The 27977-nt window shown below is 40.7% G+C and overlaps 3 protein-coding genes across 3 annotated transcripts; 1 reads left to right on the plus strand and 2 right to left on the minus strand.

Moving 5' to 3' along the window:
- Positions 1–1078: 1078 nt before the first annotated feature.
- Positions 1079–21478, minus strand: cdc73 (cell division cycle 73, Paf1/RNA polymerase II complex component, homolog (S. cerevisiae)). The gene is made up of 17 exons (XM_014411792.4): positions 21285–21478; positions 20517–20622; positions 20274–20343; positions 20069–20131; positions 19746–19798; positions 19197–19285; positions 18890–19103; positions 14203–14301; positions 13707–13785; positions 12901–12965; positions 7330–7387; positions 5499–5534; positions 5314–5401; positions 4791–4952; positions 3608–3708; positions 2083–2224; positions 1079–1934 (listed from the first exon to the last, which is right to left on the minus strand). Exons 1-17 carry the CDS (start codon positions 21413–21415, stop codon positions 1898–1900), a joined length of 1593 nt encoding a protein of 530 aa, XP_014267278.2. The 5' UTR covers positions 21416–21478; the 3' UTR covers positions 1079–1897.
- On the plus strand, positions 9362–13361 carry LOC101467453 (beta-1,3-galactosyltransferase 2). Its single transcript, XM_004570461.4, has 2 exons — positions 9362–10124; positions 10803–13361. The coding sequence occupies exon 2, from the start codon at positions 10915–10917 to the stop codon at positions 12187–12189; it is 1275 nt and encodes a 424-aa protein (XP_004570518.1). The 5' UTR covers positions 9362–10124; positions 10803–10914; the 3' UTR covers positions 12190–13361.
- A 102-nt stretch (positions 21479–21580) lies between the features above and the next one.
- Positions 21581–27794, minus strand: LOC105941386 (parafibromin). Its single transcript, XM_014411793.3, has 11 exons — positions 27578–27794; positions 26949–27054; positions 26705–26774; positions 26524–26586; positions 24459–24511; positions 24204–24334; positions 23563–23668; positions 23319–23388; positions 23138–23200; positions 22942–22995; positions 21581–22706 (listed from the first exon to the last, which is right to left on the minus strand). The coding sequence occupies exons 1-10, from the start codon at positions 27706–27708 to the stop codon at positions 22943–22945; spliced, it is 846 nt and encodes a 281-aa protein (XP_014267279.2). The 5' UTR covers positions 27709–27794; the 3' UTR covers positions 21581–22706; position 22942.
- Between the last annotated feature and the right edge of the window lie 183 nt (positions 27795–27977).

Below are 27977 nucleotides of genomic sequence, written 5' to 3' on the forward strand. Positions count from 1 at the left end.
GCATTTGAAATTACCTGCCACAGCATCTTGCATATTCCCCTATGTGAAGTCTGAAAGGCCGAGGGCCGTGGGAACGAAAGTGCTTTACTGTCAGGGGACCACGATTAACAGGCAGAGCCTAAAGAGGCGACAACTCAGGTCACAAAAAAAATAAATCAATGAACCTGTGTTTGTCCCACCTGAGATGGGGTTTTGAGTTCATTTATGGAGGAGTTTGAGTGGGTTTAACAGGATTTTTGTGAATTACGTGTTTATTTTTATGTTAAAATGTTAATGTAAAATAAAATGAAACCAGCACTTGTGTCACTGTTTTCTCATGTGCTGCTGTGTTTCTGCCCACCTGGTGGAGTCCAATACCGACTCTTCCTTTGAGCTCTTTGTTTAAGCCCTGTCAGAAATGTTGGGCTCTTCACATGTTAATAAAGCTCCTCTGTCGGCTCCTTGGTCCTGGAAGGCATGTAGGAGAATGTGGAAATCACATCATGAATGTGCATCTGATAAATCTGCAGCAACTGTGCAAAGCTGTCATATCAACATGGTTTCCGGCACCTCACGGAATCTATACCATGAAGAATTAAGGCAGATCTGCAGGCAAAAAGGGGGTCAAACCTTGAAGTACTAAGGTGTTCCTAATAAAGCGTCTGGAGATTATATACGATGGAACATGAGCAAGCATGCACTCTATCCAGTTTAAACATCCTCCAGTCCCAATGAGGTTATTCCTAATCCTTAGGAAGCCAATCACGGCCGTCACAGATCACTTGTTCTGATACTCGTGGATTTGTTTTAGTTCGTATTTTGATTATGAAGTCATCAAACCACGAGCAGATTATTAACTGCAACAGTAAAATGTGTTAGAATTGTTTATAGTAGCTACATTTCACAAGACATTATGTAACAGTGCTGGAGCCACACAGTAAAACTGGAGAGATATTTTAGGGCTCAGCTGCATCTGTGTTCAGCCTCATTAACCACACAATGTATTTCAGGTGACATGGATAAATGAAACTAACATTAAACTACTGAGATATCAAATCAAATAAGCACTACCCACGTTCAGCAGACTGCACACAAGCACTTGTTTCTCAGAGGCTTTATTGTCTATTTTCATGTGATGTTTTAAAGCAATACTCTCCATAATTTCTCTCATCTAGCACAACACCAAAAAAAAAAAAGGAGTTTAACAAGGTCATTGCATGACCAAGACGTGTGCAGAGCTGTCAAAAACTGAACTAGGGATTGACTGCTTGACTGAGATCATTTTAACTGAGTGAGAGCAGAGGAGCAATCTAACATATGAACACATTTACCTGCACTCCCCTTTCTGCTCAAGGAGTTTTGGCTCTCACAGATTTGATCACATATGTACATTCAGACCACAAACACCCAAAATTAAAAAAAAAAAAAAAAAAAAAAAAAAGAGAAGTGTAAAGAAAGTCTCTTCCTCAAACTCAGCACTTGCCTCAGTTGTACCCAGAGATTCTCACGTTTTCATCAGACTAAAACGCTCACATTTCCTGTTTACCGCTGACAAAAGGCAAGCATCTCCCTCTGAGCTCATGTTGCTTAGTATTGTGTTTTAATCATCTCCGCAGCATGTTACCTTTTATATAAAACTTATTTTGGTATTTGTCTTTAACTACCTGAAAACATTAGAAAACAATTACAACAAAAAACACAAAAATCTCCTTTCTGATGTCCAAAGTAACAATTCCAGCAGACTGCATTAGGAGTCCTGGAGGAAGCCCTGGAATGATCGCTCCTCCTCTTCCTCTTAAAATGGGGATCATGTTGGAAGATGGATTGGCAGCTTGGATGAGGGAGTTGGACCAATTAGAAGGGGAAGGCTGACGAATTGATTTGTGGGATTTTCGGTGTCTGTGGCTGTGATCCTGGCTCAGAACCTGAGGTGAGATTTGTGTTTCACCATGTATCTGTTCACCAAGAAAGAAAAGGGAGCGAGGAAAAGAGTTTATTACAGAAAGTTTCGTTAACTACATATTAAAAACAAATAAAAAAGGTGCATCGAGGTGAAATTAAATTACATTAAGAAATTTAATTAAGTGCATAAAAATTAAGTACCTGTCAAGGGTCTCCCAAAAGCGCAGGAAGACGGGCCGGTCCAGATGGCGTCTGTGGCGGCTCAGCTCCAGGACGGTCACATCCCACTTTTGCACATTGGGATCAGTCGTTGCCTCATCGTATTTTAAATGAAAAGCTCGTACTGGAGGGGAAAATGCATTCATGCAACCGTAAGGATGTTTTTCAGTAATATCTCCTCAACGTCTTAGTTTATTCTACACATTCAACCCTCTGAATCCTTTTCCAACCTCATCTCTAAAATCCTGGAAGACACGGTGGCACCACAGCTCTAGTTAACAATAATTTCTACGAGCCATTTCAACGCGATTTCCGTTCTAGACAGACCACTGACATCCCTCCTGACATCACATGGCACTGTTCTCACCATCCTCATCCTCCTTGACCTCAGTGCTGCTTTGATACCACTTCCCACCCTGTTAGAATGACGAGCCAGTGCTGGACTCCAGGACACAGCATGAGAATGGTTTACATCCTTCCTTTCTGACAGGATATAGTTCAAGGCAAGACTGTACGCTCTCTATTAGCCTCGGTCACACATGGGGTCCCTAAAGGATCAGTACTGGACCCCCTGCTATTTATAAATGATCTCTTTCTTCTCAGAAATATAGTTTCATTTTTACGTTGACAACTCCTTTGCCCGTCCTTTCCTCATTACCTGCTCGCAAGCCGTCATGAAGTTATTTTATTGAATGAAAGGACACCCTATCTGATGTCTCTATAGATGGACAATACTCTCTTTGTCACCCACATCAAGTCCACCTAACATCTTCAGGCTACACACAAGTTCTAGTTCATGCCCTTGAACAGCATTCCAATAATCCATGCCTTTGGATTAATGGAATGCTATTCTCTCTGATCTCCACCCAAAACTTCTTAACTGGCTCCAAATTGTACAGAACTCTGCAGAGAGAATAATCACCCACACTTATCATATTACACCTATTCTCACCCAGCTTCACCGTCTCCCCATTTCCCAGAACATCCAATACAAGATTCTGCTCCTCACTTTCAAAGCTCTCCATGACCTGGCACCCTCATCTCCTCACACCTCTGCCCGTGCTCCACGCTCTCCTCACTGCTCCTCGCTTCAGACTTTAACACTAGAGGCTTTAGCTGAGACTCATCGTTGGAACTCACTGCCTCTAACTCCGTCAACCAAACTATGACACAGCTTAAAAGCACAGCGCAAAACCTACCTGTTAGTATCAGCATATCACCTATAACCATCAACGCCTTATGTTTTACATTTCTGAATCTCAAACTTAAATCTGTCTTTAATATTGATCTACTTGTTAATTTTATTGTTGTAAGGTAACACTGAGTGCTTTGAAAGGTGTCCACAGATAAATATGTCTACAACAGGCACAGAGTTCACAATTTGCTGATTCTTTGAATGAGTGGAAAACCAAACATCACGACTCCAACCATTTTTTACTGCTATCGTTTCAACACAGTGAAACTAAATAGACTAAATAGTCTATTTAGACTTCACAATATTACTTACTTTTGGCAAAAATGTCGACAGGAGAGCCGTCGGGCAGCAGCCACGGCCAGCCTTTGAACTGCCAGGCAGGACCCTGCACAAACACAGCCACCACTCGATCCCTGAAGGAAGAAACAGGCTTGTCAAAAAAAAAAAAAAACTGGATTAAACATTTCAGGGCTCTAGACTAACTTTTTGCCATGGGCGTACCGGTACGCCTAACTTTAAAAAGTTAGGCGTACCGGCACAAAAGTTAGGCGCACACAAATTTTATAATAATTTATATAATATAATGTGTTTTTCTGGATACACTGTGCTTTTTCAGCATTCAAAGATTGATGACACCGTGTCAGAGCACTGGCTATGAATTTCAGAAGGATCAGGCCTCATCAGAGAGGTCTCGCCCCTTACCATCTCTCATTGGTTTAGTCCACGATAGGGGCATAATATGTGTCTGTTGTTGGAAGGTTGCAGATTTTTTTTTTTTTTTTGCTAACCGAACATTTGGTCGCACAGGTGCAACCAAATTTTTTTTTTTTTTAGTCGCACCACTGAAAAATATGGTCGCATTTGCGACCAAATTGGTCACACTCTAGAGCCCTGCATTTAAAGAAGGTGCAATAAGCTGTAAACACATTCACTGAACACTGCAGCAGAGGGCAAGGATCTCAGGTATCATTAATATGACAATATGTGTTTTCCTGATGTTGGATTTACAACCAAGGATGCCCGATGCTGAAATTCTTGATCGGCTGTAGGTCAAGTGGAGTGGTTCGGAAAACTGGTGGACTGATCCTCGGCTCCACATGTCCTTGGGCAAGTACCAGTAATGTGCTATATATGCCAATACCAGTGGGTGTTATACATGGGCTTAAGACTTGCTCCAGCAGAAGTGAGGAAGAGGAAACGCACACCTCTCCCCCCCATTTCCCTCTGAAATTATTCAACAATCGGCCAGTACTGTGTACCCATTATATGATAACTCAGACTCTGAAACATAATCATCTTGTGGTTTCAACACAGGCTGCATGCATAATAATGAGTCATATTTGCTAAACACTCAAATATCCCCGTTAACAGCTGAGTCATCTGATGAATGGTCATTTCATGATAAAGGTACAGAGGGGAGTACAGGCTTGTTGATTCCATAGTGTTCCTGTATGGTGTAAAATGCTAATATAACTGAGAAAATACATATACTGACCAATCCTGGGGAGCCAGTTTGAGCGGCTGATCGATGACGCGGTACGGCACGGTGACACTCAGTGTTGTGCCACCAGGCTGGATCTGGTCTTTGCGCCTCTGTAGCAGAACCTCATTGTCCCGCGGGATGCCCTGCTTCTTCTTCTCTTCTGATGTGATAAACCTGGTACAGGCCAGAGTCTGGAAGTCATTTCACTGCTGCTCCTTAGGGTACAATTTTTACCTTTCTTGCCAACACTGCCCATTTTGCAGAGGTGCCAACATTAAATCCAGTCATTAAACCTCCAAACAGTTGTTGCTCTATGGCAACGACCACAGACAGTCACCGCTGGCACGCCAAGCTCTTTTTCAATCTCTGCCCTAAACTTAGTGTTGAGCAACTTGACAAAAAAAAAATCCACTACTGCGTGTCTGAAGAACATCAACCGCCAAATAACATCAATGCATGGAAGACAGTGCAATTGATTCATTGCACTGTCTTCCACTTTAGAGAAAGAAGAAGGGCACTAATGATTTGTACTTACTTCAGATCCTGCAGGAGATCCTTAGCATTGAGCATTGTGATGAGGGAGGTGGTGGCAGCAGGGATGATGATGATTGGTGTTCGGGATCCTGTGGAGAAAGCCACATTAAAAATGGTTTAAAACTACAGCTCAGTTGGTCAGTACTACTAAAAAACAGTGATTAACTCTGATCAAATGTGATGTACCTTTCTTCTGGTTTGGTGGAGGTCTGGCTTGTGAAACTAGAGAGAAAACAGTTAAAAGAATATATTTTTAAATAAATACAAACACGAATGTGGATATTGAGTCCAAAGACAAGAACAACAATCCTCAGTAAAACTGCTTCCTATGCGTCAAGTATTTGTTAAGTCACTTCCTTGACAAGAAATTTTCTTCATAAGCTCTAACAATAGTAAGACTTACAATATCCAACGACTGAACGAACATCACTAAACCTGAACACAGAAAGGGTTTTTTTTTTTTTTTGGAATTTATCCTTAAAAACTGTTTGGAAAAGGGGAGGTACTTCCACATGATAGTTGGAAGAATCTGGTGTCTATCAGTATACCTAATGCTAACTTTAACCAATGAAATAAATGAACCCTTTAGGTCCAAAAGGGGAAAAAGAAAAAAGAAAAGAAAACGGAAACCCGACTTTGCCTCTTAAAGCTTGCATACACGGAGTGTGTCAAATGATAAAAAAAAGAAAAAGTGTTAGACTAAAAATACATGTAGCCGATTCTCCAAGTTCCCCATTTCATCAAACTGTGGTTCAGTTTCATGATGTTTAAGTTGGGACCTTGTTTAAAATCCAAGTAAGAACAGAATTTGCCATCAACCCATATTTCAATTACATCAAGTATTGAATCCTACATCAGACAGCACATGATCTGGTCTGCACTGGTGTTGAAAGAGGAGAGGATGCATTCGGTTTTTAATTTACATTTTATTGTGTCCCAACATTTTTGGAATTGGGGTTGGGGATTTGCAAGAACTCTGCAATGTGTTAAAGTAATAAATATCTACCAACCGGCTGAAGCAGCTGGAGATAAAACTGAAAGCAACACAAATGCATAAATCCCATGTGAAATACCACCATGGAGTGAGCAACTGGAGAACCGTTAGATAGTTTATAAAAGTAGTGGCAAAAATTAAAGAAAGACCACTAAATATATTTAAACGTTTAGTCTTTTGCTAATTGGAGTATAATTAAATAAAGCAGAAAAGACAGTTTTTGTCAGACTTGCAGTCACACTCAAAGACAAAGTTTTAGCTTAAAACCTCTGCTGCAGGTCAAATGGGTCAAACGCTTAGCAACTTCCCATTGCATGTGTGGAAGAAATAAAAAGTAGAACCAGTTTGACCCATTGTAGAAGAGTCAAACAAACATGTGATTCTTCTCTACAGACAAAAGGTTATTTTAGCGATGCAGCTTCATTCAGAAATCATGTGAATATTCTTTTCTTTTTTTATTAGTACAGTCATGTGTCTAAATGCCACGCCTGGAAACAGTCGACGTTGTGAATAAAAGAAATACCGTTATTATTACACAACGCTCTGATACAGTCCCTTTAGAAATTGCTGGTAAGAGACCCGAGTGACTGATATATGAAAAGAGCTGATCAACACATACTAACAGGCAGTGTTGGGAGCACTGAAAACTGAAAACAGTCATGATGTGACTACGTCAGGATTTGGGAGGAGGACAAAAAAAAAAAAAAAAAAGACAGAATCAATTTAACCCTTGAGAAATGAATGAAAAAGGAACTAGCCCAGGCTCAGCTGGAGCATGTACAGACTATAGGGTGTTTTTAGCGGTTTTCCCTTGCTATATGAAAAATAAGGCACAGAAAAGAATATTGTAGTAGTACAGAGTGCAAGTCTGTCTTTGTTAAAAACATCACTCCAGTACAAACTCTCAAACAGAAACAGTCCTTACACTCTGTGGCACGATGGGCAAAAACTAAAAAAAGGTTTTTACTCTGTATTTATTCTTTATGCATGATTAAACATGAACATTTAGAATTCAACACTAACCTGGACGAGGTACAGGCTGCAGTGCAGGGGTCTGGGCCTTTCGAGCAGATGCTCCTTCCTAGAAAACAAGCAACACCTCAAGATTAAAAATACAAGGTTATATACAGTCCCATCATACAGTGTCTTCAGAAACTTCTGATGTTAACAAGAAATATAAAAATTGTGCAGCTTCGATTGTTGTGCCCAACAGGCCACTTGAAATAAATTGTTCAAGGTGTTTCATCAGTGAAATAACTGAACAGTGTTGAATATTTAGGCTTAGATAGCCACCTAGCAGGAGCAGCTGCTCTTGAAGCAGCTGGTAGTCATCCTTATCGTGATCTGTTATTTGTTTTCTAAAGTTTTCAGCATTTTAACACAACTACAATCAACCAACAGTTAAATATTAGTGGGCATCAAGTATCAAATATACTCCAACTCCTCTGATCTGCAAGGTAACGTCTAACTGAAGCTCTACAACAAAGTGTGTCATTTACAGATAAATTGCATGTCTGGAGCTCATCTGCTTGAACTGAATGTGGGTTAATGTTAACTAGAAGGCCCCATCTGAGTGCGAGTGCAAGTTCCTTAAACCTCTCAAATGCTAATTACACTGCTGTAGTTTTTCTTAGCACTAGTATTTGTTTGTTCACAAGTTACCCTTGTGAAAGAGAGCTAAACTTGTCAGGGCTAACCTACAAAACAAGACAGATAGCTGCTTTACTGACGTCACAAGGGAAATGTGGGTGTTAGAACAGAAACATAAAAAGTAAAAATAGTAGAGACCGCATTAAACAAAGAAATACACGATAAAAGCCTTATGCAGGAATTTATAGTTATAGCAGTGATTAAAAACAAAAAAGTAAAAATGTAGTTAAAAACAGTAATAGTAAGACTGACATTGCCTGAGAGAAAAGTGAAAATTGCATTAATTTATATGTACATTACATAAAAAAAGCAAATTAAAAAAACAAACAAACAAACAAACAGCTGAATGAAGGTTTAATACAAAGTACATTTGGGATTTTATGCCTGACAGGTGTGTTCACCTGTCACAGCATGAAGAGAGTTTTAAACACAGCTTTATAGAGAACAGTAGGAATGATTTCCTCAAGGGTTCTTTGTGGCAGTGAGGTTGAATCAGTCTGAGGGAGAAGGAGCTCTGCTGCTTCAGAAATGTGGAGCGGAGCAGGTGTGATGGGTGATAACTGTACATTAAAGCATAGCTTACAATAAATCGATCTATTCTGTAATTCAATCTGCACCACCACTGTACTAAGCTATGGCAAAGGCCTATATGTTTAGATGAAACCAGAAAAAAGAAACATAAAAGTCCAACATGCAAAAGTTAGTGGAGTCAAACTTTCTCACAGGATGAGAAAACTGTGATTATGTTGTAAAATTCAGAAATGGGATTTCTACTGCTGGAACAGTCATAAAAACATAACGGTCACTTACAATTTTAGTTCACGCTTCAGCAACAGTACTTATGCCGGCATTTTCAGTCATCTCTGTGCCTTTGTGCTGCTAAGAATCACAGTTGTGGTTTGTCACCTGAAAAGTCACCGTTTTTTTATTTTTCTGTCATTACCAGACACAAATAAAATATATGTATTGTAACATGGGCAAAGATGCTAAATATTAGATTTAGTGAGCTTAGTGTAAAGATAATTTTAATTAACTATATGCAAGACGTTTGTGTGAGATGACAGCTGGGGGTGACAGACTGCTGGGGTCTGGGTGGTAATGTCCACTGTTTTTCAGTCAACAACATGTAAGCTGATGTTTGCCACTTTTAAATCAGTGACCCTCTAAGATTTGTGGAAGTGTGTACACAATGACCTCTCTTCCCTTTTCTCACAGCATGCCAATTGAGACAATGGTTTATTCCTCATTCCTCAGAGTGGGTGTGAATACAAATAGGTCAGTAGCCCAACCCCCTCCCCTTTAACAGAGCAGGCAGCAACAGCAGCAAAGACGGCGTGACGTGGTGAGAGAGCGTAATGCCACCGAGCCTAGAGCTGCCTTTCAGAGCGAGCTCACAACTCACAGCTCTTCCTTCCGTTCATCTTCCTCCTCCCCCGTTGCTTTCATTCCTCTAGCTAGAAGGAGCAGTGCGTGAGAGGCAGCTGAATAGGGAGGGGGGATAAGCATAAAAACCGAAATCTGAACGATCTGAGAAACACAGTGGACAGCGGGCATGTGAATCAAAGAGGAAGAACAAGAGGAAACGAGGATAAGCACAGAAAGGGGGAGCAAAGCTGAACGGAGACATGTAGGCTTATTTATCATTCAGATGTGAATCCCATCTCTGCGTGCCTGCTTTGATATACACAACATGACAGCGGGGACAGTAAAAGGACCCAGGGCTGCAGCTTACTGTCAACTACCGTCTATCCTCTCTCTTCGGCCATGAGCAAAAGAAGCAGCACACCACAGCTAAAATCAAGCCTCTAGGGACAATGCGCCAAGGCAGATTGAGAGACTGCAACACCGGAGCGCTCAAACATGCTCTTGCCAGGCATGCACGCATGAACTAGCAGCACATTTGTGCACGCATGAGGCAAAAAGCTAGGATTACCTGGAAAAATTAATTTCCCTGGACTGACTACAGAAACCTTACCAGCCAAAGAAGAGGACAATTTGACATATGCTGCAGGAAAAAAAAAAAAAAGTGAGGACATGGGGCTGTGTGCATTTATGATGTGGCCAAAAGCACCGCAGGAACAGAGACCGAGAGGCCAGTCGGAATGTGTGAAGACTAATTTATCCAGCAGCGATGAATACCACAGAGACAAGTTTTTAGACTAAAAAAGGTGAGTTTATGTTGTGAAGAATTGAAAATACAGACGAACATCGACATAAAAACAGTCATAACAGATGACTGATATAATTCACTCCTCTGGTTGTGGTTTAACTTACAGGATGTAAAGGGTGTGTCTTTCTAAAGGGAGAAAAACATTTCTACTGAAGCATGCAACAGTGGAGAGAATTTAAACTCTCTCAAAGTCCTCTCTGTTATGTTAGGCTCCTTTGTTTTGTAATTTTCTTAAAAAAAAGAAAGAAAACTCATCTGCAAAAACTACACCGTCTGTTGACATTCTACAATTAGCCACAACTAGCATTCTAGCATTATTACATGAAAACTAAAACCAAACGAGTGTGGTAGAGGAAGACGTCAAAGCAGGTAATTTGTAGATTTTAATGTCGATATAAAAGCCTACGAACTATATTTAGACTATAGAAATGTACCCTCATTACATTAATATGATATCAAATATGTTTAAAAACAACAGGATGGGCCAATCAAGTTGTGTATTTCTCCAAATCAAGAAATGAAAACGTGCTCACCAGATTGCTGCAAAGTTTTCTTAACTTGGCTGGTATTTACAAGCTTATTTACTGTAAACTGCAGCCTTATCAGAATGAAAACTGTGAGTATAATTTCGTTTTTCACAATGAAAATGTATACTCTTCTTTCCACTGTCTCCTAGGCCATCACTGGGTATCAACAAAGTGATTTATATTACTCATCAACAGGAGCTGAAACCCTGCTGACAACTGGATTGAAGCGTAACAACTGTCAAGACTAGAAGTGTCGACACCATGCAGTGGAAACGACGCCACTGCTGTAAACACACAGCTAAACTTCTGTATCTGCTCTCTCTGCTGGGTGTGCTGTTCTTTCTAGTCCACCAGGTGTGGCTGCCGAGGCTCACTGGTATGCCATGGTGGAGAGGGCATCCTCTGGTGTATGGAGGTGGAGCAGCTCACACCACCAAAGCCAAATGGAACACAAGCACCCGCCATTCACAGTGGAGGTTCGTCATCATTCCTCAACAGACTTTCAAGGCTGACGCCAACATCAGCTCCCGTGAAAATCAGGGAGTTTACCCAACTCAACCAGACCCAAATTTTCAGAACGTTCTGGCAGCAAACACAAGCCAAAGAGACGACGCAGACCTCAGCGCCGTGATAACCCACGGACCGTACCCTTACATCATTAACGAGCCTGATAAATGTGCAGACAACACAGCTGCGCCATTTCTGGTGTTGCTGATTGCCACTGAAGCTCGGCAGGTGGAGGCGAGGAATGCTATACGGCAGACGTGGGGGAACGAGAGTGTTGCTCCAGCTCTGGGATTTATCCGGCTCTTTCTGCTGGGGAAAAAAGATGGAGAACTGGGACTTCTACAACAAAGGATGCTAGAAGCAGAGAGCCGGAGGCATCATGATATCATTCAGCAGGACTTCCTGGATTCTTACAAAAACCTCACCACAAAGACACTGATGGGACTAAATTGGGTTGCAATGCACTGTCCGCACACCAGCTACGTCATGAAGACAGACAGCGACATGTTCGTCAACACAGAGTACCTCATTTTTAAGCTGCTCAGGCCTGAACTGGAGCCCAGGAGGAACTACTTCACAGGAAACAACATGAGAGGCTACGCACCCAACCGAAATAAAAACAGCAAGTGGTACATGCCCCCGGAGCTGTACCCAGGTGACAAGTATCCCACCTTTTGCTCTGGGACTGGTTACGTCTTTTCTGGGGATCTCGCAAGGAAAATCTATCAAGTGTCTTTACGTATCCGCCATCTGCATCTGGAGGACGTGTTTGTGGGAATATGTCTGGCCAGCCTCGGAATCGAACCCACGCCACCACCAAATGAGTTCTTATTCAACCACTGGCGAGTATCTTACTCCAGCTGCAAGTACAGCCATCTGATAACATCACATGGGTTTCATCCCAATGAGCTCCTGAAATACTGGCATCACCTTCAGAGCAACAAGCGAAACGCCTGCATCAACGCATTTAAAGAGAGAGCAGGCAGGACACACTTACACAGAGTGACTGGAGAGAAATCAGCTGAGTGAAAGGACACTGTTACACTCACATGCTCACTGTTAAAAATAAAATAAATAAATAAATAAAAACAAAATAAAAAGAGATTTATATCTCAGCACATCCTCTTTTTTGAACTTCATATCAAGGGACTTTACTTATAATCCAAACCCACTTTATCCACAACACAAAATGTGCATAAATGTTGGAAATGTAAAAATCAAATCAAGTGCTCTAGCCAACTTTGTACAACAGAGATAAGAACTATTTCTACGTCTGAGTCAAACTACTGGAGTTTTATTTTATGAAAGAACACGCTGTGCTTCACTGTACAGAAATAAAGTACTTTTTTGTAATAATCAGAGCTACTGTATGACTTTTAGATTTCTGAAGCAGACAGTGCAAGTAAACATCTCCACATATTAAACTGTCCAAGAAGTTATTTTGAAAAATGGCTGTGACAGGTGACGTGTAAGGATGCGACATCATTACCTACACAGAGGACATGTATCCAGTTATCTGTACTTTGTGCTGAATTTCTTTGAAACAGTAAAATCTATTTAGAAAGAACAGCAGGCATCTGTTTTTCAAATGCTGTTACATACATAAGCACATTTAAAATGTGTTATTTAACTACTTGACAGACTTTATGACTCAACTTCCTGTGGAAAACCGTGCTTGTATACATGCGTCACAGGTTGAGGTTTTGGTTAGTAGTTATTGTGCAAAAAGTTATTTCTTACCGTCACTGACTTCAGGGTCATGCCGTGATACGTGCCCATAGTATCGATCTTGAAGCCCTCCGTTTCTAGGACAACAACATGCTATGAGTTGGAGCTCACTGGCTGAACAAAGAGGGTTTTTTTCTTTATAAGTATAATGAAATCTAATACCTGCATATTATGCAACGTGTTCGCCGCTTATAAGCCCAGATGTCCCAGTTTTACACTGGGACTTGAAAGCAGCTTACATTTGTGAATCTGTGTGAAGCTAGCAGCATTAAATTTGCCTTAAAATCTCAAGTGGGCATGTGACGTGGTCTGTGAGTATCAGGTGACTGGTGCTTACGCATTTATGGTTTTGTGAAGGACATGAGAGATGATTATTTTTAGATGTGTGCGCGCACAGAAATGTTTTTGAAAGAGAACATTATCTGATTCGTGAAGCTAAACTTAATAAAGTGTGCATAAATGATCATAAATGATCAGTATTTATTCAAGTTTGGATGAACGCATTTGTAAAATTGTTTCACGTGTGGTCAGATTGCTTGATATTTGTGTGTGTGTGGATTAAAGCACGTGCGTCTGAGTTCTCAAAAGTTACACACATATCATTGTACGCGTTTGTGAATCTTTAGTTTACGCTTGTGAATCATATCGCATGCATTTGTGGCAAATTTCTCTCCATACTCTGACCACATTTGTTTACTGATGCTGGGTTTAAATGTGGAAACTGTGGATCAGTGAACTTATATTAACTCAAACAAACAAGCACTCTTTTGCAAAAGGATTGATACTAAAATGATCAGTAAAGCATTTCTAAAACGCACCTTCTTTTCCCTTGAATCGCTCCTGATCGTATCTGTTATAGGCAGCTGGGACAGGTTGCTTGTTCCTTAGGGACGGGTCCTGGAAAAGATACGAAACAATAAATACCTGTATATACAAACACACCGCTCTTCAGTTTAAACTATAGTGGATTTGCAACTAACTCAAACACCTACAGACTATTTTTGCACACATAACTTTGGACAAATTCATTATAAGATGAATATATGTCAGTTTTAACTTTGATTTATTTATGAGATGCAAACGTAACAGGACTAACAGCTAATCAAAGCTTATTCAACCAACAAATCATCAACTGGTTCTTAATCGTCCTTATTACTCCTGTATTTTCAAATTGTAAAGAAATTAATTTACAAAAAAAGTGTGATTAAGATCTAAACCATGTGCAAATAAACACTTAATAAAAAAGATTAAGGTCCAATAAAAAATAAAAATAACATAACGTAATTTGTAGGAAGTGGATATTTGTCAGTTTACCGCTTGAGTTGTGTTCTGTGCTGGTCTCTGCTCCGGAGCTCGCCCTTCTTCTCGAGCTTTCACGGACTGAAGGATGGCAAAAATGTTTTTGGAAAAGTTCTGAAAAAGGAACAAAAATAGGTTGAGCAGGAGTCGTTTCCTTTTAAAAACAAAAACGAGACTTCCCTCACAGAAGAGATTCAATTAAAACACATTTAAAATGTACAAGTTATTAACTCATTCACTGCCATTGACGTCTATAGCCGTCAATGGCAGTGAATGAGTCAATGGGTTTAACTCATTCACTGCCAATGGCTGGCAGTGAATGAGTTAAACTGTGTGCTGTTAAGTTAACAGTCTGTCTACATCTTTAGTTTGGTTTAGAAACGATGAGCGTCATGTGTGCGTATCATGCCCACTAGGGCTGGGCCATATTATACCGTTCACTGTAATACCGGTATAATGTTAGGCAACGATAGGAAAATGAAATATCGCGATAGAATGGGAGTAAAACGCGCATGCGCAGTGCCTTTGTTTTCATACGCACATGGCCGATTGTTGAGTGAAACAGATGAACCAGAATTGGTTTGTAAAAATGGTGCAACTTCCGTGATGTGGAACTGGTTTGGTGTTTGTCCGTCAGATACACAACAAAGCACATTTTTTTGCAGAACATGCAAGCGGCCGTTGTTATTGTCATATTTGTCGGACTAAGATGCTCTAAAATCTGGGAGTAATCTGGGTCCTAAACTCCGTATTCTTCAGGTCAAACAACACTGCAGCATCACTTAGAGTTAAAAACTGTCTAAATTCTTTCATCTTTAATAAAACGATCAGCATTGCTGCTTTACCAGGTGTAACTATAAAGTTTAACTTCCAGGCATCCATGAAAACAAAAGTTATTACATTTAACGGAGTTAGAAGTTAGCAGGAAGCTAGCGGAAGTTAGCTCGCTAGTTTCGCTAGTTACCTAAGCATGATATAGCATGTTCTGACCGAGAGATTTCTGAAAAAAATCAAACGTACAGCTCTGCTATCACTTCCAACATAAATGAAGACAGGAAACTAAACAGCAGTGACGTTTGTAGGGTTACTGAAGTTGGGCTAGCTGGTATATAATGATGTGCTACGTGATCGCTAGCGATACAGCTATGTTAGCATAACATAAACAGTGAAGCTGGAGGACGAACACTAACACTTTTCCACTTATAAAAGTTAACGTGAAGGTTCTTCATGGTTAGAGACAAATGCAATCGCATGGCAGGATGCTGTAAACGGACCAAACTTCAGTCAGGAGAACAACTGAGATAATCCATCCAAAATACGAGGTTAGTCATTAATATACTGCAACAACATGGGAATAGAGCAGCTGCCAGAGAATTCAACATTAATGAATCAATGGTACAGAAGTGGAGGAAGCAAGAAGAATGAGTTTAATCAAGTTTGATTTATCTGACTGCTTTGTTTCGCTTAATGTGCCTTATAATCCCGTGCACCTTATGGTCCGAAAAATGCGTACTGCACACTGCAGTTTAATGTTGCAAAGCACCTCTTTTTAACTTCAGTGGATATTATATATGGTTATGCTCAGGATATGTCAGCCCATTTCTACTGGAAATGCCTTTTGGTTAAACTTTCAGCAAGGAATTTGCATTTGCACTGTTACATTTTTATAAAGCTTTAATGTACATAAAAACCAGCTTCTTGTTTAAGTGAAAATAAATGGAAGGTTGTCTTTTTGCGCTAGTAATGTTGTGGAGTTGTATTTTGTCTCGCATCAATTATATCGTCGGTTATATCGTTATCGCAAATTTTCAAATATACAGTGGGGCAAAAAAGTATTTAGTCAGCCACCGATTGTGCAAGTTCCCCCACTTAAAATGATGACAGAGGTCAGTAATTTGCACCAGAGGTACACTTCAACTGTGAGAGACAGAATGTGAAAAAAAAAATCCATGAATCCACATGGTAGGATTTGTAAAGAATTTATTCGTAAATCAGGGTGGAAAATAAGTATTTGGTCAATAACAAAAATACAACTCAATACTTTGTAACATAACCTTTGTTGGCAATAACAGAGGTCAAACGTTTACTAGGTTTCGCACACACAGTAGTTGGTATTTTGGCCCATTCCTCCATGCAGATCTTCTTGAGAGCAGTGATGTTTTGGGGCTGTCGCCGAGCAACACGGACTTTCAACTCCCGCCACAGATTTTCTATGGGGTTGAGGTCTGGAGACTGGCTAGGCCACTCCAGGACTTTCAAATGCTTCTTACGGAGCCACTCCTTTGTTGCCCAGGCGGTGTGTTTTGGATCATTGTCATGTTGGAAGACCCAGCCTCGTTTCATCTTCAAAGTTCTCACTGATGGAAGGAGGTTTTGGCTCAAAATCTCACGATACATGGCCCCATTCATTCTGTCCTTAACACGGATCAGTCGTCCTGTCCCCTTGGCAGAAAAACAGCCCCATAGCATGATGTTTCCACCCCCATGCTTCACAGTAGGTATGGTGTTCTTGGGATGCAACTCAGTATTCTTCTTCCTCCAAACACGACGAGTTGAGTTTATACCAAAAAGTTCTACTTTGGCTTCATCTGACCACATGACATTCTCCCAATCCTCTGCTGTATCATCCATGTGCTCTCTGGCAAACTTCAGACGGGCCTGGACATGCACTGGCTTCAGCAGCGGAACACGTCTGGCACTGCGGGATTTGATTCCCTGCCGTTGTAGTGTGTTACTGATGGTGACCTTTGTTACTTTGGTCCCAGCTCTCTGCAGGTCATTCACCAGGTCCCCCCGTGTGGTTCTGGGATCTTTGCTCACCGTTCTCATGATCATTTTGACCCCACGGGATGAGATCTTGCGTGGAGCCCCAGATCGAGGGAGATTATCAGTGGTCTTGTATGTCTTCCATTTTCTGATGATTGCTCCCACAGTTGATTTTTTCACACCAAGCTGCTTGCCTATTGTAGATTCACTCTTCCCAGTCTGGTGCAGGTCTACAATACTTTTCCTGGTGTCCTTCGAAAGCTCTTTGGTCTTGGCCATGGCGGAGTTTGGAGTCTGACTGTTTGAGGCTGTGGACAGGTGTCTTTTATACAGATGATGAGTTCAAACAGGTGCCATTCATACAGGTAACGAGTGGGGGACAGAAAAGCTTCTTACAGAAGACTTTACAGGTCTGTGAGAGCCAGAGATTTTCCTTGTTTGGGGTGACCAAATACTTATTTTCCACCCTAATTTACGAATAAATTCTTTACAAATCCTACCATGTGGATTCATGGATTTTCTTTTCACATTCTGTCTCTCACAGTTGAAGTGTACCTCTGGTGCAAATTACTGACCTCTGTCATCATTTTAAGTGGGGGAACTTGCACAATCGGTGGCTGACTAAATACTTTTTTGCCCCACTGTATATCGTGATAAATATTTTTGGCCATATCGCCCTGCTCTAATGCCCACCTCAGTACAGAATTTCCCAGGTTAAGTTTGAACTGTGAGCCAAGAAAACTGAAGTCTTTGCATGTAAACAACAAAAAGAACATTCAAATAGGAGCTCAAATTTCACTAGTTATGGTCCATTCGCTGTTGCATATAAACAACGCAGCAGGTTCATTAAATATGTACAATAATTAAAATCAATATTTTGCATGATTCTGCAATTTCTCTCCTAACAAGCGATCCATCCACAGAACAGATGTTCAGGTGGAATTCCAAGTTTTGCCCTCAGTGTCTACAAAGTGAGACAGCTGCCTTACTTTGAACATTTCATTAAAGAAAAAAAAATTTCAACGGCACAACTGGTGTGAAGGATTAGTTTCATTTAACTGTGAACTCTAAATTCTTGTTCATGAATATTTGGTTTTTGTTTAGATTTTTTATCATTTAATACTCTGGATATCATAAGAAAAATATTAAACATGTGGAATCTGAACAGGCATTCATACTTAACTGAATACTGTGCACTGTTACCTCCCTATCCCTATATCTCTCTCCAGTTAGACATAATGAGACACATTAAATAAATTAGTTTATCGAGCGACTGACAAAACAAATCTATTTAGCTTTAAAAAGGTTAAACTAAGATAAGATCAGATATCTGACAACCTTAAAACAAACAAAACAAAGATGGCTGGACTTTAAATAAGATGGTTTCGTTTTTGATAAGCCAAATTTAAACTGATAGGTGAGCACATCTTTTCAACAATCTGTAGTTATCAGTTAATTCCTAACATTTAAATTCAGCTTCTGCTGCCATCTAGTGGTTCACACTGGTCCATGTACTGGTACACATTTATGGTGCTTTCATGGCTGGGCCATTTGAATGTTTTCTCAACCCAATGCACTGTCTCTTAGGGTTCTGGAGGCTAATGTATAATTTAGACTTCTGTGGGAAATCTATGTCATAACTCACAAGGTAACTAGAAACCCCTTTTTATGTTCCAGGCCATTCAGTTATTTCTGCGTCGACCCAAGTTTTAGACAGACTTCTAGGGAGGTGCACGTCAGGTGATGGCGTAGGGTTAAAAGGGGTTTCTGGTTACATGATATGATACATCTGGCATTATAGTGTCAAGTCAATTACAATTCATTTATACAGCGCTAATTGATAACACACTTGTCTTAAGGCTCTTGCTTCTGAAGGAAAGTTTCATTAGTTTCAAAGTTTCATCAGAAAACAGTCTGGCATAAAGTGTACACTAACCTTTCCAGTGCTCTGGAGAATGGTTGTCCTAGTCCTCCAGACCCGCTCTCTGCTAACAATATCCCTGGTGACATCCACTTCTGCATCCACAAAGCTTCTCTGCTTCAGTGTTATGTCATCATCGAGATCTGTTTTGATAGTTGAACGCTTCTTTGCCATAATCTTTGCTTTAATGGCTGCAATTTTTTCCACAGACATGGCCTCAGACAGTGATCTGGAAGACAGGGACAAACGTTTTGATAAGCTGAACTATCTGTTAGGAGGAACTGGTAATCAGAATAAGGAAAAGCTCATAACCTGATCATACCTGATCTGTTCGATCTGCACGATGCCTTCTTTATGGCCCTCCAGACGGGCAGCCAGACGCTCCTTGTCCAGACGCACACGTTCCTCATCCTTGAGATTGAAAGCAGTTTTCACATTATTAGCAAATTGCAGGATAAAAAATGATATATCAAAAACCTTTAACTGCCCACACTGCTGAAATTTGTAAAAGTTAAAATACTCACTGTGTCACCTGCATGCATGACACAGTTACCCATTTTATATTCAGTTACACTAAACACTGAAGAATATTTAATGAGCTGCGTTTCCCACTATTTAGTTTACTAAGTTAATTCATTTAAATATTTTCCTAATGGAATTATTTTTAAAAATGAATTATTATCATCATCATGATTAGTAGTGGTAGTATTTTCAGGTGTTGGGAGTGGTCCACATTTATTACAGTAAGAATATGTAAACAAATTCAATGTTAAGTATGTCAGAATAGGAAAACTGTGATTTCTGTGTCCTGTGTGATACCACACAGAAAACAACATGAGCCACATGTGACAGCTGAAGTAACATAATTTACCTCAACTCTTGGTTTTTTGGCTTCAGAGGATGCCTCATCAGCTGCTCTTTTAACTAAAAAACAAAACAAAAAAACAAACAACAATAGCAAAGAAAGAAAAACAAACAAAAAACATTGTATCACTATGCAAAACAAATTCCTTCATCCCACCTTCCTTTATTTCACTTATGCAAAATTGTTTTTGTAAAAATAGGACAGTGTATGTTGCATCACTGGTATCAGCTCTAGCAGTTATAAGTAGTAATTATTCCTGAAATTTACATTTCAGGATTAAGTTATGAAACTAAACTCCACATCATGTTGTAAAAATGTTGTTACTTTACCTTGTGTCCGGCTTTGCAGACCTATTTCTATGGGTGCACTTCTGTCGATGCTCGTTGACGTGGCTGCAAATGGACAAAAACAACATTTGAAGCAAATTTTCAGGGAACCAAAACCTGGAAGAAATCATTACAATTTTGGAAAATGCCAAAGGCTGTACTAGATGCCACAAAACACCCCCATCCTCAGCGCCCAAGCGCTACTTACAGCTCTCGCCATTAAGATATGACAGCAAGCCCTTTCGATCAGGTCGTCTGACAACAGGGATGTTCTCTGTCTATAAACAACACACAATCATAAAAGTCAACACTCTTTAAAGTTTACAAGATGCTGCATGTATGACAAAATGTGGGCTGGAATCAGGGGTGTCTCAAACAACACGTTGGTAAGCAATGAAGGATTGATACTGACAGATTCTGGGCTGTTTCATATGAACTCCAGAGCACTTACTGCAGCTCTTCGCACATAGGATGGATGCGGCAGGTGCACATTGTTGAGCAAGAACAAGATAGAGTCCAAGGTATAGTACTCTTTGGGCTGCCCCTCTTTACCAGTACTAAAGATCAAAACAAGCACAAAACATTTTTGAAAAAGCATGCAGGCGTCCAGTTTTACAACTAACAAACTTTAAGTGAATTACTGCGTGAAGCACACTTAAAGTGGTTTGATGTGAACCGCATTAAAGCTTGAATATAAAGCCAAAGTTACTTTATCAACCACTGTCAACAATTCTCCTGCTAGCTAAAGCACTGCTAGTTGCAACTTTAATTTCTGCGTCACATGCACAAAGTTTGGTTTTTGCACGGTGAAGAAAGACGTTTATAGTCATGACTGTAGGGACTAAAAGAGAAAAACAAACACACAGGTGTTTCAACTCGAATCTCTGTCTCCGTGAAACAACTCGCTCGCTAGCTAGCGTCCATGATTAATTAGCATTACACAACACTACCAAGTTTGGCTGAACCCCTCGCGAGGTAAGTTTAAAAGACATACATTGGCTTTCATGGAAGCTAGTAAAATTGGCTCTATAGTCTATGGAAGAGACCTCCCTGATGCACTAACAACAATTAAAAGGGTGCTTTAACTTTTGAGGAAAGTAGCTGGGTTAGCACTTCGTAGCTAGCGAGCCTTCCGTCGTTACTAGCAGCACAAGGCACAGATGAGCATCAGCTGCAGGCCTACTGAAGCACTTTGTAGATGTTATTAGCACTGACATACCCCCAGATTATGTAGTTGGTCTTGACATTCTTCGGCCAGGAGAACTCCCCAAATATAACTTCATCTCCTTTAGCAACAATCTCCTTTTTCTGGATGTTATACTGACGAAGAACACTCAACACATCCGCCATCTTCAGTTGTATGTGTGTAGTGTGTTTGCAAGGCCCCCAGTTATCAACATCGTGCGGCCTCTCTAGATGCCTGATCTGAATGACGCTTTAACTGCAAACTTTACTTTGATCACAGTGATGTATCAGTTCAACAACTCAGGCAGTTATTGGTAAAATGAAAGCGCATTTCCAGAGCAGCAAGTTGTTTATTAGGAAGGGCTTTACATCGCCGCTACAGTAGGTACATGTTAAGCAGGACAGATACAACAGAATGGTTGTGAAACACTTGAGAACGACCAAATCTCATGTCCATCTCCTAAAACGCTGTGTCAACAGTCATGTTATAAATATTTTATATGTTGGATGTTGCTTTAAAATTAAAAATGAAAACATCAGCATGTTGGGACAAACATCCTTCACAGTTACATGGTCAGTTTATTGTTCTTTTGTTTATGAAGACGAAATGACACCGTGATAAGTAAAGCTTATTACAGTACTTTCTTACAGTAAAATGTAAATTCTGATGCAGAGAATTCAGACTGAAACACAAACTTTTTACACACACAAAAAAAATCCCAAACATTGGCATTAGTGTGTTGTTAAAACTGAATTCAAATTTACTTTATAAAAAGTGTCACCACATTTCTTTTAAAGTATAACCTCACGAGAAGAAAACAGAAAACTCAGCTTTAAAACAATAAACTGGGCTTAGGGTCAAACAAATGTTAGAACAACTAAAATTTGTGGCTAAGCTAAAGCAAAGACTGTGTAAAAGGAATCCAAGATGTTAATACTTGAAAAACACTTTTCTGATCTAAGAAATCTGTGAAATTAACACAATAAAAAGCAACTCCAAGTTTTACCATTGACTTTGTGTGCTTTGTTTCAGGTTTCTCTTTCATTGATGTTAAGTATCTCTACATTAAACTTGCTAACTCATACCATAGATGCATGTTGAAGACTACAGGTAATCCCCCCGAAGTAAACCTACATCTGCAAACACCCTATAACTGTGACTCATGCATTGTTCCCCTTAACCTGCCAACCTCTTGCTACAAATGTTGAATTGGCCTTCATATTCTACACTCATTACATTACTCAGGAAAAGTCCCAGAAATCTTATCAGATCAGATCAGCCAAATTACGAATGACACTAAAACTCCAAGGTTGAAGCCAGAGATGGTCAGCAAACCCCGGTCTTCTGTGTCTGAGATGGCAATTCCAATGTAAGTCAGGCCACACATCACCAGCTTTGCACATTGCCTTCTTTATGGTCCTCTAGACGGGCAGCCAGACACACACATTCCTCATCCTTGGGGTGAAAGCAGTTTTCACATTATTAGCAAATTACAGGATAAAATGTGATATAATATCAAACATCTTTAACTGCCCAAACTGCAGAAAATTCTAAAAGTTAAGATATTCAGACTTTGTCAATTTCAGTGTCCTGACTGGGGGGTGGGGGATGTTTGAAGCATCACATTTCTAATGATACCACACAGAGAACAATATCAGCCACATGTGACATCTGAAGTAACATAATTTACCTCAACTCTTGTTTTTTTTGGCTTCAGAAGATGCCTCATCAGCTTCTCTTCTGACTAAAAAAAACAATAACAAACAAAAAAGAAACAAAAACAAACAATTTCACAGCACAAAACAAATGCCTTCATACCACCTTCCTTTACTTCACTTATTCAATATTAAACTCCACATCATGTTGTAAAAATGCTGTAACTTTACCTTGTGTCCGGCTTTGCAGACCTATTTCCATGGGCGCACTTCTGTCGATGCTCGTTGACGTGGCTGCAAATGGACAAAAACAACATTTGAAGCAAATTTTCAGCGAACCAAAACCTGAAATGACAACACCTGTACTAGATGCCACAGAAAGCCCCCTCCTCAGCGCCCAAGCGCTACTTACAGCTCTCGCCATTAAGATATGTACGCAAGTCCTTTCGATCAGGTCGTCTGACAGCACGGATGTTCTCTGTCTATAAACAACACACAATCATAAAAGTCAACACTCTTTAAAGTTTACAAGATGCTGCATGTATGACAAAATGTGGGCTGGAATCAGGATTGTCCTCAAACAACACGTTGGTAAGCAATGAAGGATTGATACTGACAGATTCTGGGCTGTTTCACATGAACTCCAGAGCACTTACTGCAGCTCTTCGCACATAGGATGGATGCGGCAGGTGCACATTGTTGAGAAAGAACAAGATAGAGTCCAAGGTATAGTACTCTTTGGGCTGCCCCTCTTTACCAGTACTAAAGATCAAAAGAAGCAAAATACATTAAAAAGCATGCAGGCGTCCAGTTTTACAACTAACAAACTTTAAGTGAATTACTGCGTGATGCACACTTAAGGTGGTTTGATGTGAACCGCATTAAGGCTTGAATATAAAGCCAAAGTCACTTTATCAACCACTGTCAACGGTTCTCCTGCTAGCTAAAGCACTGCTCCTTGCAACTTCAGTTTCTGCGTCACATGCACAAAGTTTGGTTTTTGCACGGTGAAGAAAGACGTTTATAGTCATGACTGTAGGGACTAAAAGAGAAAACAAACAAACACACAGGTGTTTCAACTCGACTCTTTGGATTTCTGACTCCGTGAAACAACTCTGAGCTACGTCCATGATTAATTAGCATTACACAATACTACAAGTTTGGCTTTTCCTCTCTCGAGCTAAGTTTAAAGGACATACATTAGCTTTCATGAAAGCTAGTAAAATTGGCTCTATAGTCTATGGAAGAGACCTCCCTGTTGCACTAATAATAATTAATAAGGTGCTTCGTGACATACCCCGAGATTATGTAGTTGGTCTTGACATTCTTGGGCCAGGAGAACTCCCCAAATATAACTTCATCTCCTTTAGCAACAATCTCCTTTTTCTGGATGTTATACTGACGAAGAACACTCAACACATCCGCCATCTTCAGTTGTATGTATGCAAGGTTTACAAGGTAAACACAGCCATCAAAGGAGGGTTGAAGCATCACATTTCTAATGATACCACACAGAAAAACCACATAAGCCATCTGAAGTAACATAATTTACCTCAACTCTTGGTTTTTTGGCTTCAGAAAATGCCTCATCAGCTTCTCTTCTGACTAAAAAAAACAAAACAAACAACAATAACAAAGAGAAAGGAAACAAAAAAAAACATTATTTCACTGTGCGAAACATAAATTCCTTCACTTATTCAATAGAAAATATTTGCAAAAATATGACTATTAGCGACAGGACAGTGCCATTATTAATATCAGCACTAGCATTTATAAGTACCGTATTTTCACGACCATAAGGCGCACTTAAAAGTCTTAGATTTTCTTCAAAAAGTGCGGCGCGCCCTATAGCGCAGTGCGCCCTGTGTGTTGTAAGGAGGACGTAGTAGAGAACACCATGAGAACGTTAAAGGGTGAAGTGTGGGCGTTGATCGTATATACCGGGACAATCGCACATACCTGTATAAAAGAACAGGTATGTGCATTATGCAGGACATCGTTGTTTTAACAACCCTGAAAATGGCAAAGAGACACGCTTACGAAGCACAGTTTAAACTGAAGGCCATCAGCTACGCGGAGGAACATGGAAATCGAGCAGCGGCGAGAGAATTTAAGATTAACGAATCGATGGTTCGCAAATGGAGGAAGCTGGAAAACAAGCTCCGGCAGGTCAAGAAAACGCAGCTGAGTTTCCGCGGACATAAGGCGAGGTGGCCCGAGTTGGAGGAAAGACTCGAGCGGTGGATCATCGAGCAAAGAGCGAGCGGGAGAAGCGTTTTGACGGTCACCATTCGGCTAAAAGCAGTTTCACTAGCTGAAGAGATGAACATTGAACATTTCCAAGGAGGTCCGTCTTGGTGCTTTCATTTTATGAAACGGTGCCATTTTTCCATCCGGACCAGGACTATGGTAGCGCAGCAACTTCCAGCGGATTATGGTATAAGGAAAAGCTGGCCATCTTCCGCTCCTACTGCAGCAAACACATCGGCGACAAAAACATCCAGCCCAGCCACATCACTAACATGGACGAGGTCCCGCTCACTTTTGACATCCCGGTGAGTCACACTGTGGAGAAGCAGGGGACCAGCACGGTAGCGATACGCACAACGGGGTATGAAAAGTCTTCTTTTACTGTTGTGCTTGGCTGCCATGCTAATGGACAGAAACTGCCGCCTATGGTGATTTTAAAGCGAAAGACTTTGCCTAAAGAGAAGTTTCCAGCAGAAATCATCATTAAGGCAAATGAAAAGGGCTGGATGGATGAGGAAATGATGAAAGACTGGCTGAGGGAGGTGTATGTAAGGAGACCAGGTGTTTTTTTTTTTTTTTCCACGCATCACCATCGCTCTTAATCTGTGACTCTATGCGTGCCCATCTCACAGCCGATGTGAAAAAACTAGTGAAACAAATGAACTGTGAGCTTGCTGTCATTCCGGGAGGCCTGACAAAGGAACTCCAACCGCTGGACATCGGTGTGAACCGCCCGTTCAAAGTAAGGCTGCGAGCGGCCTGGGAGCGATGGATGACCGGTGGAGACCACAGTTTCACTAAGAGTGGAAGGCAGCGCCGGGCGAGTTACGCCACAATTTGCCAATGGATTGTAGATGCTTGGGCTAACATGTCTGCTGGCACTGTTGTTCGAGCTTTCGCAAAAGCTGGCATCGTTTCCGAGGAGCCGCACGGCACGGAAAGTGACTCTGACAGTGAAGACAGTGAACCTGGCATGTTTGATGGAGATTTAGCGCAGCTGTTCAATTCAGACACAGAGGATGAGGACTTCGATGGGTTTGATTGATGATAAAAATGTGAGTACCAAACTCAGTTTTGCTCCTGCTTTATTTTTAAATATGCACACTTGTATGCTTGTGTGTTGTTGATGTGACGATTACCGGCAATAGAAATGTGAGTAAGGTACCGAATTCAGGTTTGCTCCCGCTTTATTTTTAAATACGCATACGGTACTTGTATGCACCCTATAATCCAGTGCGCCTTATGTGTGTGTTAAATACAGTAAGGGCACACATAACTGAGACTGCGCCTTTTAGCACAGTGCGCCTTATGGTCGTGAAAATACGGTAGTAATTCCACATCATGTTGTAAAAATGCTGTAACTTTACCTTGTGTCCGGCTTTGCAGACCTATTTCTATGGGCGCACTTCTGTCGATGCTCGTTGACGTGGCTGCAAATGGACAAAAACAACATTTGAAGCAAATTTTCAGCGAACCAAAACCAGGAATGACAACACCTGTACTAGATGCCACAGAAAGCCCCCTCCTCAGCGCCCAAGCGCTACTTACAGCTCTCGCCATTAAGATATGTACGCAAGTCCTTTCGATCAGGTCGTCTGACAGCACGGATGTTCTCTGTCTATAAACAACACACAATCATAAAAGTCAACACTCTTTAAAGTTTACAAGATGCTGCATGTATGACAAAATGTGGGCTGGAATCAGGATTGTCCTCAAACAACACGTTGGTAAGCAATGAAGGATTGATACTGACAGATTCTGGGCTGTTTCATATGAACTCCAGAGCACTTACTGCAGCTCTTTGCACATAGGATGGATGCGGCAGGTGCACATTGTTGAGAAAGAACAAGATAGAGTCCAAGGTATAGTACTCTTTGGGCTGCCCCTCTTTACCAGTACTAAAGATCAAAAGAAGCAAAATACATTAAAAAGCATGCAGGCGTCCAGTTTTACAACTAACAAACTTTAAGTGAATTACTGCGTGATGCACACTTAAGGTGGTTTGATGTGAACCGCATTAAGGCTTGAATATAAAGCCAAAGTCACTTTATCAACCACTGTCAACGGTTCTCCTGCTAGCTAAAGCACTGCTCCTTGCAACTTCAGTTTCTGCGTCACATGCACAAAGTTTGGTTTTTGCACGGTGAAGAAAGACGTTTATAGTCATGACTGTAGGGACTAAAAGAGAAAAACAAACACACAGGTGTTTCAACTCGACTCTCTGGATTTCTGACTCCGTGAAACAACTCTGAGCTACGTCCATGATTAATTAGCATTACACAATACTACAAGTTTGGCTTTTCCTCTCTCGAGCTAAGTTTAAAGGACATACATTAGCTTTCATGAAAGCTAGTAAAGTAGTCTATGGGAAAGACCTTCCTGTTGCACTAATAATTAAAGATTTTGTGTTTTATGACATACCCCCAGATTATGTAGTTGGTCTTGACATTCTTGGGCCAGGAGAACTCCCCAAATATAACTTCATCTCCTTTAGCAACAATCTCCTTTTTCTGGATGTTATACTGACGAAGAACACTCAACACATCCGCCATCTTCAGTTGTATGTGTGTAGAGCAGTGTGTTTGCGAGGCCCCTAGTTATCAACGTCGTGCGGCCTCTCTAGATGCCTGATCTTGACCCGCTTTAACCTCCTAGGACCTGGCGTCCACATGTGTGGACGGCACATTTTGGGGTATTTAGACCAAAATATTCAATTTTGCTCTACAAGGGCCTGATATCCACTTACAAGGACATAATACTGCTACTGTTCTATCGAAATTTTAATGAATATCCTCATATGTGGCTCTTATTTTTGTTAAAA

The sequence above is a fragment of the Maylandia zebra genome, linkage group LG18 (genome assembly GCF_041146795.1).
Source record: "Maylandia zebra isolate NMK-2024a linkage group LG18, Mzebra_GT3a, whole genome shotgun sequence".
NCBI classification, from domain to species: Eukaryota; Metazoa; Chordata; class Actinopteri; order Cichliformes; family Cichlidae; genus Maylandia; species Maylandia zebra.

Coding starts and splice junctions, on each gene's coding strand:
- LOC101467453 (XM_004570461.4), top strand. CDS start 10,915: ATGCAGTGGAAACGACGCCACTGCTGTAAACACACAGCTAAACTTCTG.
- cdc73 (XM_014411792.4), bottom strand. CDS start 21,415: ATGGCGGATGTGTTGAGTGTTCTTCGTCAGTATAACATCCAGAAAAAG. Junction 20,132..20,273: donor ATATCTTAATGGCGAGAGCT/GTAAGTAGCGCT, acceptor GTCCATTTGCAG/CCACGTCAACGAGCATCGAC. Junction 19,104..19,196: donor GTGCAGATCGAACAGATCAG/GTATGATCAGGT, acceptor CCTGTCTTCCAG/ATCACTGTCTGAGGCCATGT.
- LOC105941386 (XM_014411793.3), bottom strand. CDS start 27,708: ATGGCGGATGTGTTGAGTGTTCTTCGTCAGTATAACATCCAGAAAAAG. Junction 24,335..24,458: donor CCAAAAAACCAAGAGTTGAG/GTAAATTATGTT, acceptor ATACAACTGAAG/ATGGCGGATGTGTTGAGTGT. Junction 23,201..23,318: donor ATATCTTAATGGCGAGAGCT/GTAAGTAGCGCT, acceptor GTCCATTTGCAG/CCACGTCAACGAGCATCGAC.